Source organism: Platichthys flesus, chromosome 17 (assembly GCF_949316205.1).
Source record: "Platichthys flesus chromosome 17, fPlaFle2.1, whole genome shotgun sequence".
Classification (NCBI taxonomy): domain Eukaryota; kingdom Metazoa; phylum Chordata; class Actinopteri; order Pleuronectiformes; family Pleuronectidae; genus Platichthys; species Platichthys flesus.
In genome coordinates, this window is record NC_084961.1 from 285,542 (window position 1) to 296,459 (window position 10,918).

Genomic DNA, 10,918 nt, shown 5'->3' on the forward strand with positions numbered 1-10,918 from the left:
GGCGCGTGGTCCCGGTGCGGATGTCCGTTATGTGTCTGCGGTGGTCGGAGCCTCAGAGCGGGACTGAGAGTCACCGCTGCCCCGACACAAGTTTACAAGACACGGTCACTGAGCCGAGCGTGACGCCCTGACCACCGCCGCTCGCTCCCCGGTTCACCGACACGCACACAGCCCGCTCCCCCGGGACTCAGCCCTCTCAGCTCCGCGGGGCCCGGCGAGGCGCGGCGGGAGCAGATGGAGCCTGCACCGGCGAAGGCGAAGCCGCAGGGCCGACTACTGGTGTCCACCCTGCTGGACACCAAAGATGAGCTGGAAGAGGTAGGCTAACCCGGGCCAACGGCTCCTAGAGCAGCTATAACCCGGGATAACTGCGGTGGACACGAGCAGTTTGAGTTTAGTTTAAAACAAAGACGTGGAACCACTGGATCACCCAGGCTAGGCTAGTTAGCACGGCTAGCAGGGGGCTACTAGCGCTAGCATGGCACAGCCGCCCAGGGACATGTGTTAACACGCTGTAGCCGGAGTGAACCCGCGGTGTGAGACCGCTGAGCGGGTTCCGGTGAGAGCGAGCCCCGGGGGACGCGGTTTAACGGCACACCTTACCGATTGTTAGCATAGCATGCTAACCCTACGTAAACATATGGATAGAAAGTGACAGGTGCGCATGCGCCATGGGGCTGTTTGGGTTCTGTCAAAGGAAACAGAAGGCATGCACGCGCACACACACACACACACACCTGGGTGACGTGTTCATGTGGCTTGGACTGTCAGAGTAGATCAGCTACTAAACTCTTTGTTTGTGTGTCTTTGTGTTATTGTGTGTGTCTGTCGGTGTGTCTCTCACTCTATGTGTGTCTCTCGCTGTGTGTCTATTTTTGTGTGTGTCTGCGCTGTGTGTCATTGTTTGTGTGTCTGTGTCTGTTGGTGTGTTTGGGTGTGTATGTCTATGTTTGTGTTCTTGTCTGTGTGTGTGTTTCTGTCGCTGTGTGTGTCTGTGTTCACAGAAATCGGAGCGGTGTGTTGGGATCGTCCAGGCGTTGACCAATGGGCTGTCAGAGAGAGAAGCTAACGACGCGCTCACTGCTAATGTAAGAAAAACCAACTGTACGATCACCAGTGCAACCAGCAGCCTCCCAGTGCCTGAACTTCCTGTGTGCTCCTCAGGTGTGTAAAGGTCAGCAGCAGCACGAGGAGGTGTGTCTGGGTCTGTTCACTCTGCTCCTCACGGAACCGTCCCAGGCTCAGAGGGTGAGAAGCAGCGCATCATTATTAATGTGTGACATCACCATGACATCATTCTGACACGGCTGTGTGGGTGTGGCCAGTGTTACAGAGACCTGACGCTGGTGAACAGAGACGGGATGAACGTGATCCTGGTGAAGATCAACCAGATCCTGATGGAGAAGTTCCTCAAACTACAGGACGTCCCGAGAACTCAGGTGAACCAGCTGCTGCTGCGGTGACGCCTGGTGGAGTCTCCAGCCTCTGAACTGGTTTAAACTGGTTTAAACTGGTGACGTTTTAGTTTGAAAACTCCGGGCTTGTGATTCAGTCTGAACAGAAACTGGGACTTTAGTAAACAGATAAAAACACCTGTGTGGAAGAAAGTTATTTTATTTTTTAAATTATAATATATTGGTGTGGAAGTGGCCACTGTGACCTCTGACCTCGGTGACTGGTCTGTAAACGGAGGACTGATGAAGTTGTGTGTGCAGCTGGTGTGGCTGGTCCGGGAGCTGGTGAAGAGCAGCGTGATTGGAGCAGACGGTGTCGTGATGACGCTGCTGAAACAGATCGCAGGTCAGTAGCCGTCAGTCACACAGGTCCCTCCTCTGACCTGAAACATCAGCTGAGTCTTTATTGTTTGATTTTCAGGTGGAGATATCTCCACTAAGAACCTGTGGTTGGCCGAGAACGTCCTGGAGATCCTGCTGGAGCAGAAGTACGTTTCACTCTATCAGACCAGCAGCAAGGATCAACCCTGATTTATTACATTTACAAATTGCTCTGACGCGACTGGAGGAGTTGTTCATCCTGAAGTAACCGGAGGACTTTTACAGTGAAGCAGCTGAATGTGTTTTTTCTGTGCAGGGAGTGGGTCCTGAAGAGTGGGATGCTGATCGCCATGTCAGTCTACACCTACCTCCGCCTGATCGTCGACCATGGGGCCCCCAACCTGCTGATACTCCGCCAGAAGGAGGTGGACTACTGCATCAGCATGCTGAGGGAGAAGGTAAGGAAGGATCAGGAAAAAGAAAAGAAGTACTGTAGGGATGGAAGTAACGCAGGAAAGAAAATGTGAAGAAGGTGGGATGAAAGTAAGGTTACCCTGACACCTGTCTGTGTTGTAGTTCATGGAGTGTCTGATCATGGGCCGAGATCTGGTTCGTCTGCTGCAGAACGTTGCTCGGATCCCAGAGATAGATCTGATCTGGAGAGACCTGCTGCACAACCCACAAGTCCTCAGTCCTCAGTTCACTGGTAAACTACACTACCCACAATCCTACAGCCTCAGATAACGAGCTTTCACAAACCTCAGATCCTGGAGCTGCTGATATGCAATGTTTGTTTGTGTGTGTGTTTGTGTGTTTTCAGGAGTCCTCCAGCTGCTGACCGCGCGGACCTCTAGAAAGTTTCTGGCGTGTCGACTCACACCGGACATGGAGACCAAGCTGCTGTTCATGACCTCCAGGGTAAAGACACACACACACACACACACACACACACACATGGACTCAGGTCAAATCCAGATGATTGTGTACAGAGTTTATCTTTCACACATGACCACGCAGCAGGATTACGTGACGAGCTGTTTGATTGGACGCTGGATGTCGTCCCGTGTGTTCAGGTGCGTTTCGGGCAGCAGAAGCGGTATCAGGACTGGTTCCAGAGACAGTACCTGTCCACAGCCGAGAGCCAATCGCTGCGCTGCGATCTGATTCGCTACATCTGTGGAGTGGTTCATCCGTCCAATGAGGTGCTGAGCTCTGACATCTTACCTCGCTGGGCTATCATTGGCTGGCTGCTAACCACCTGCACGGTAAGGGGGCGGAGCCTCTGACTGTCCATCTGAAGGTTTTCAATAAATAAGCGTTGATAAAAAATAGTTTTTGTCTCCAGTCAAATGTAGCTGCCTCCAACGCCAAGCTGGCGCTCTTCTATGATTGGCTCTTCTTCAATCCAGAGAAAGACAGCATCATGAACATAGGTGACACACACACACAAACACCCACACACACACATCAATGAAAAGAAAGCTGGTGCTAAGTTATTGGTCGAGTTGCAGTTGTTTCTGTATTTTTCTCTTTTTTGATCTCAGTTTCTTCTCTTGTGTTTTTCTTTCGTTTTAACTAAATTCTCATTTTATATTTTATTATCTTTGTGTTTCATCAGATTGCTTTGATTTGTGAAGTACTCTGAAGTTTTAGTGGAGTGTTATACAAGTATTATTATAAGAGGCTGAATGAAATGGATTGGATAAAGTTATAAATCTAAATGTGTGATACATGCAGACTGTTGTACTGATGTTGTTGTTGTGTTGCTCTGGGTCAGAACCAGCCATCCTGGTGATGCATCACTCCATGAAGCCTCATCCTGCCATCACCGCCACACTGCTGGACTTCATGTGCAGGGTAACACACACACACAAACACACACTGACACACACCTGCTGTTTTCAGACATGAACTGTCATGTTCCTCACATGTTCTGCAGGTTCTCTCTGTGAGAACAAATGTGGGACTCAGTGTCTCTGGACTCGTTCTGGATGTTCTCCTGCAGCCTCCTGGTAAAATGTGTGTCCTCATGAGTCCATGAGAGGAACCAGCAGGACAATGTGTGGAAGCTTCCCAGAGAGCGAGTGGACGTGTGGATGAGGTTTCTAACTCGTGACGACCTTCCCTCTATCCTTTCTTTCTCTCCCTCTGTCCTTCCTCAGATCATCCCTCACTTCTTCCCTCCGCTGGAGTCTCAGGTCCGTCAGGGGGTCTGCAGCTCGCTCACCTTCATCATGGAGAAGAGAGTGCTGGCGTAAGAAACAAAGACCCGTTTCCCTCTGGATGGTGCAGATTATATTGATTATTGATATTGATCTCTTGTCTCTCAGTCACCTCGCTCCACTGTTCGATAATCCAAAACTGGACCGAGAACTTCGATCGATGCTAAGAGAGAGATTCCCTGAGTTCTGCAGCTCGCCCTCCCCCCCAACGGAAGGTAACACAGACACACACACACACACACACACACACACACACACAGTGTCGCAGTACTAACACAACTTTTGTGTCCTGCAGTGAAAATGGAAGAGGCCGTTTCTTTGGAGATGGACAACCACGTGCTGGACAAGGAAGAGGGTTGCTATGACAACACAGAGGCGGCCTTCAGTGACGATGAGGAGGAAGTCAACAACAAAGGTGACGAGATGAAGATGAACCAGGATGAGGACTTATTAGATATATTCATTATGTAAGGAGAACATGTTTACCTCGCAGCCAGTGAGGACGAGTGTTTCCCAGTGAGGACGAGTGTTGCCCAGTTTAAAGACGCTTCTGGTTGACTGGTTTACCTGCCCCAGTTCAACAGCTCAGAGACCAGTTCATTCATAACCCTGCCTGTCGCCCAATCACTGTGCAGGGAAGAAACGGGAGTTCAGGTTCCATCCAATCAAAGAGGCCGTGATGGAGGAGCCTGCTGACATCACACCCTGGCTGGACCAATTAGATGACACCATGAAGGAGAAAGTGCTGCAGCTGCAGAAATCCAGGTGAGAGGCCACAGTCTTCCTTCAGGTCCTCAGCTCGACCTGTGGGCATCAGATGAGAATCTGAGAAGAAGAGGTCACATCTGAGGTCGCTGTGGATTTATGAATATGAATCAGTTAATATTACTTTAATATGATGATAATGTTTTCTGCTGGTCATTACATTAATAATCAAACTGGCTCTGTCCTCAGTGACACAGAGACTCAGTGTGAAGTGATGCAGGAAATCGTGGACCTGATCCTGGAGGTGAGTTCTCTTTGTTTCAATCGGACTGTTATTTAGACTCCAACAGAAACCAAGACCAGAGGAACATCTAGTGTGTGTTAACATGACAGTTTCACTTTCACCTCAGCTGCTCTCCCACATGAGCTCCGTAGAATGTTGTCCTGACATGTTGTGTAGTTAGTGTTGTGTTGGAGTCTGTGTTCGTCCTGTGAAGCAGCAGCAGCAGGTTGTACATACATTCTGCTGTGGAAAGATCACTGTTGTTGTTTACAGCTTCTTCACACCGGATAGGGAGGGTCTGCCCTTCTTCCTGTTGTACAAAAAAGGAAGCCAAAATATCTTGTGTACTTTGTTCTCTGATGTTCTCTGATGTTCCAGGAGGACTTTGACACAGAACAGATGTCGGCTCTGGCCTCTTGTCTGGCAGAACTGTTTAAAGATCATTTCAGAGGAGATGTTCTTCCAGAGGAGATCACTGAGGAGTAAGACTCTTACTGTCTTTTACTGTGTTACTGTGCTGCCCCCTGTTGGTCACACGATGGGAGTTTCTATCTCTGCTCACCTGTCTCTCTCTCCCTGATGTTCACCTGTCTCAGGTCCCTGGAGGAGTCGGTGTGTAAACCCGTCTGTCTGATCTTCAGGAACCTGGTCACGATGCAGGAAGACAACAGCGGCTTCTCGGTTCTGCTCGACATGTTGGCTGAACTTTACCAGAAGCAACCTAAGATCGGATACCACCTGCTCTACTACCTGAAGGCCAGGTGAGAAGCCCGGCTGCACTGATGATGTCACTGATGGTCAGTGGTCTGTCCTGCTCTCAGCAGCACAACTTAACCTCCTGTGTGTGTGTTTGTTTTGTGTTCTCAGTAAAGCGGCAAATGGGAAGATGATGTTGTACGAATCGTTCGCTCAGGCGACGGCTCTCGGGGACCTGCACACATGTCTGATGATGGACATGAAGGCGTGTCAGGAGGACGACATCCGACTGCTCTGCTACCTCACTCCCTCCATATACTCTGAGGTACACAAACACAATCACTCCCTCCATATACTCTGAGGTACACACACACACACTCATCCCTCCATATACTCTGAGGTACACAAACACAATCACTACTTCCATATACTCTGAGGTACACAAACACAATCACTACTTCCATATACTCTGAGGTACACACACACACTCATCCCTCCATATACTCTGAGGTACACACACACACACTCATCCCTCCATATACTCTGAGGTACACACACACTCACACACTCATCCCTCCATATACTCTGAGGTACACACACACACACTCACTCCTTCCATATACTCTGAGGTACACACACACAATCACTCCTTCCATATACTCTGAGGTACACACACACACTCATCCCTCCATATACTCTGAGGTACACACACACACACTCATCCCTCCATATACTCTGAGGTACACACACACTCACACACTCATCCCTCCATATACTCTGAGGTACACACACACTCACACACTCATCCCTCCATATACTCTGAGGTACACACACACACACTCACTCCTTCCATATACTCTGAGGTACACACACACAATCACTCCTTCCATATACTCTGAGGTACACAAACGCACACATACACACACTCACTCACTTGTCTTGGTGTGTGTTCAGTTTCCAGATGAGACGTTGAGAAGCGGCGAGCTGCTCAACATGATCGTGGCCGTCATCGACTCCACGCAGGTAACTGACACGTGTTATTAACATGTTATTAACATGATCTGAACCTTCTCTGTTCGAGGAAACATACAACAAACACAAGGTGGTGATACTAGTTGTTTAAACTCAATTTGAAATCTTCATATTCTCAATGTTCCTCCTTCAAGAACATGTTTGTGTTCTTTTAAATTTCTCGTACGTTTGAACGAACATGACGGAGGATTTATCCAACGAGTGAGCTTGTGTGAAAATAGCAAATTTGCATAATTAACGACCCAATAAGAACAAATGAGGCTCAACTTGCTTCGGTGAGAAGTGTTCAAGCCCCAAAGAGTAAAGAACATGTTTTAAAATATGTCACAATGACAGGATCGGATCCGAGTTTACAAGAAGTACAGCATTAAGATCCATCAGTGAAAACCTCACCTGAAGTCTGGACTCGCATTCCTAACATAACGTTTGTGTGTGTGTGTGTGTGTGTGTGTGTGTGTGTGTGTGTAGTTACAGGAGCTGATGTGTCATGTGATGATGGGAAACCTGGTGATGTTCAGGAAAGACTCTGTGCTCAACATTCTCAGTGAGAAACCGTCGCACAACAGCTCATTGTGTCTGTGTTGAGCTGCAACTGATTGTGTGTTTTCTTCCTGTGAACAGTTCAGTCCCTGGACTGGGAGACGTTTGAACAGTACAGCACCTGGCAGCTGTTTCTGGCTCACAGCATCCCGCTGGAAACCATCATCCCCATCCTGCAACACGTCAAGTACAAAGGTGACCGCTGACAACCTGACTGGTTCTGGATTTCAATGACTATCCCGAGAGGACAAAGATTATTAGAGAGAAATAAACTTTCTGAATCTGTGTGAAGCTTTTCTTATTGATTTTAATAAGCCTGTGTGATTCTTTGTGTTTGCAGAACATCCAGAGGCTTTGTCGTGTCTGCTGCTGCAGCTTCGCAGGGAAAAGTATGAAAATCACACGAAAACTATTATTCCTTCTTGACATTACAGGTGTGGTTCTCCCTGTTAATGTGTGGGTGTGTCTGTGTGTGTCAGGCCCAGTGAGGAGATGGTGAAGATGGTCCTGAGTCGTCCCTGTCATCCCGAGGACCAGTTCACCACCAGCATTCTGAGACACTGGGCGTCCAAATACGACGACACGCTGGGAGAACACATCAAGGCCCAGCTGATCAAGAACAACAACCAGCCCCGCAAGAGACAGAGGTGAGGACAGACTCACACATGAGCCGGGGACTTCAGGCAGGACATTCTCCGGCTCAGACTTTTGAATTTGTCGTCTTCTCTTTCCTGCTCCTCTGCTTCATCCTGAGATATTTGTGTTCTGATAAAGACACGTGTAAACAGGGAAAGTTTTTGAGGACAGAGCTCAGGTCTCTGCGTTGTGGTTTGGTCCTGCTGGGCCCAGCCGTGTAAGAGCCGCTGTCTGATTGGCTGATTTCAGTAGTTAATGGCAGTGGTGGGTCAGGTTGTCCACGCAGGGACACGTGTTTGGTAACATGTGTCGGTTTGTGTCAGTCTCCGTAGTTCCAGCAGTAAACTGGCTCAGCTGACTCTGGAACAGATCCTGGAGCACATGGACAACCTGAGACTGAGTCTGAGCAACAACAAGAACAACTGTGAGTCCACTCTCCACTCAGAACTGATCCTGGATCTGTTGATCACTGATAACTGATCCATGTGTGTCTCTGTCAGTCTTCACTCAGACTCCCATCCTCCAGGCTCTGCAGCACGTTCAGGCCAGCTGTGACGAAGCACACAAGATGAGGTACACAAACGTATACACGCACACGTAGTAACAAACAGTATCACACACACACGTGCTGATGACATCATACCCTACCTCACTTCCTGTTGCTGCAGGTTCAGCGACCTGTTCGCTCTGGCGGAGGAGTACGAGGACTCTCAGTCAAAGCCTCTGAAGTCTCGTCGTAAAGCTCCGGCCTCCTCGCCGCGCTCCAGGAAAGGAGCAGCTCCGCCCACCAACGAGGAGGAGAGCGCCTCCAGCAGCGCCTCGGTACGTACCGCCCACGTCACAGGATCGATACCAGCGCGCCGTCCGGTCACAATCATCCACTGTAGAGAAACATGCTAGCTGCTAGTCCGACACGCCCCCTATCAAAGCAAGAGAGGCCGACACTTCGTGCACAGACTGGAAGCTGTTGACCAATCACAGAGTGGACCAGCTGACCAATCAGAGCAGAGGGGAGCTGACAGACTGGAGCTAAAACCCAGTGTTTGAGACAGAGGCTGAAAAAAAGGAGCTGCAACGATTGGACAAGAGCATGAAAACATTTTATAGTCCTATCAATAATTAAATGCTCAACTTGAAGATGAGCATGTTTAATATGAACGTTCCTAACGTTAGATTCTGTCTTTGTGTTGCAGGAGGAGGAAGACTCGAAGCCCAAAGCTCCAAAGAGGAAGAGGAAAGGCTCGTCAGCCGTCGGCTCTGACAGTGACTGATGGACTCTGACCAATCACATGCCAGCTGCCACGGAGACAGCCAGCCAACCAGACGCTCTGACCACTGGAAGAAGCCCCGCCCCCCCCTTCCTGATGACATGCACTGACGCCCGCGGAAGGGGCGGGACTCGGAGACGCTGCAGACTTTAAATCCCATGTGGTGAACTGATTTTCACATGATGAGACTGATGCTCTTTCCACAGAGACGAGGACTGACCTGGTCAAAGGTCACTGTGTGGCTTAACTCCCATGATGCACTGGGAGAAGGAAGCCTCGAACTCTGGGAACAAAATGACTGATTTTAATACAGGGAACATGATGATGAAGATGAGTGTGGTTGTTTTTGGGTACTCCTGCTTTTTTTCTGGAGGGAATTTTGAACTCTTATTGTGGAGGATCCTGACTTCCTGCTGTTTTTAGCAGCTCCTCCATGTTTGTCTCGCTGCAGTAAAAGCTCTTCGTCTGAACATGATGTGGAATTCATTTAAAAAGTTTGTTTCAGGTGGTCATCTCTTTGTGTGTGTGTGGGGGGGTCACTCAGTAAAGCAACATTTTACCAGTGTTGTTAAAAACATGAAAAATCCAAATGCAGTTTGGATCCTGTTGTTTTTTTCTTCAGTATTTGTCCAAAATGTATTTAGATTTTTGGTGAAATACGGATTTAAAGACAGTCAGATGAATCCTTTTGATTCAGATCATGTGACTTCATCACTGCCAACATCCCATAATATCCTTGGTTCCATCAGTCTTTCTTGTGCTCAGACACTTTGAACGTTTTTCAGCAGTTAAATTAATAATCATTAAGAAACTTTGATTAAAACTTGTTAAAGTTAAAACTAGTTAAAAGCTGTTCCTTCACATCCTGTTTGAAACTTTCTTTTCTTCTTCATTCACTTTGTTATCACCGTCATGGCTTGGTGGTCATTCAGAGAACCCCATTGGTCCCGAGGTTGAATGTGGGTGTGTAGAGGGCGGGGCATGAGGCAGATTCACGTAAGCACGTGCCCAGGTGACCTGTGATCTATGAATTGAATCTTCAGCGTGCGCGTGCACGGTTTAATGAATCCTTTGTGTGCACGTGGACCTGTTCTATAAAAAGGTCCAGGTCTGATCAGTGGGATTGGATCCAGCTGCTCCAGTTCCCCTCAGACCCGGTGCGTGGACCGCTCTGCTCCTCTGGGTGTAAGTTCTGGTCCAGGTCAGGATCTGGTCTGACTGAACCGGGTGCGACCTGCAGGTCTTCTGAACCCTCTTGTCTCTACAGCCTCAGGATCATGTCTGTCGTCAAATCCGGATCATCTCTGCGGACTCTGCTCCTGACTCCGGAACGGATCCCGGACTTCCTCGTCCCGTCCCGCAGTCTGCGCCTCATTTTGTCGCCTCACCGGAGCTCGCCGGACCGGGTCAGACTTCTGTCAGACCGCGATGAGGACAGTGCGGGAGCCAGTCCCCCGGAAGTCCCGCTCCGCCCCGCGGCCTCCCCCCGGTTGCTGCTCCGCCTGCCGCCAGGGGTCAGAATCCCGCGTCGCTCCGCCGCAGCAGCGGCAGAGTCCTCGGACATGGACGTGTCGCTGCCGCACGTGGAGAACGTGACCACGCCCTACGGCTTCCGGGCCGTGCTGGCCAACAGCCCGCGCACGCACCGGAACGAGTCCCTGTTCCACCGGAACCAGCCGCTCAGCGTGACGGTCACAGACTCCGAACAGCTCCCGGTCCCGGTCCCGGTCCCGGTCCAGGCTGGTCCCGGCAGGTCCCGGG

General features: G+C 49.6%; 2 protein-coding genes across 2 annotated transcripts in view; both read left to right on the plus strand.

Annotated features, from left to right (window-relative positions):
* Positions 1-24: 24 nt before the first annotated feature.
* Positions 25-9,632, plus strand: ints3 (integrator complex subunit 3). The gene is made up of 29 exons (XM_062409573.1): positions 25-318; positions 1,005-1,088; positions 1,165-1,248; positions 1,326-1,439; positions 1,716-1,800; positions 1,876-1,942; positions 2,092-2,233; positions 2,352-2,481; positions 2,596-2,693; positions 2,849-3,040; positions 3,121-3,208; positions 3,553-3,632; positions 3,938-4,029; positions 4,106-4,212; positions 4,293-4,412; positions 4,633-4,762; positions 4,952-5,006; positions 5,364-5,467; positions 5,582-5,746; positions 5,853-6,006; positions 6,636-6,704; positions 7,182-7,257; positions 7,335-7,448; positions 7,594-7,642; positions 7,733-7,900; positions 8,213-8,313; positions 8,390-8,462; positions 8,558-8,711; positions 9,083-9,632. Exons 1-29 carry the CDS (start codon positions 235-237, stop codon positions 9,158-9,160), a joined length of 3,057 nt encoding a protein of 1,018 aa, XP_062265557.1. The 5' UTR covers positions 25-234; the 3' UTR covers positions 9,161-9,632.
* Positions 9,633-10,284: 652 nt separating this feature from the next.
* LOC133972262 (C2 calcium-dependent domain-containing protein 4C-like) overlaps positions 10,285-10,918 on the plus strand; it is an 841-nt gene continuing 207 nt past the window's right edge. The window contains exons 1-2 of the mRNA XM_062409612.1: positions 10,285-10,342; positions 10,425-10,918. The exon at positions 10,425-10,918 is cut by the window's right edge and continues 207 nt beyond it. Of these exons, the coding sequence (XP_062265596.1) occupies positions 10,435-10,918 (484 nt within the window). The 5' untranslated portion in view covers positions 10,285-10,342; positions 10,425-10,434. The remainder of the gene's footprint in view (positions 10,343-10,424) is intronic.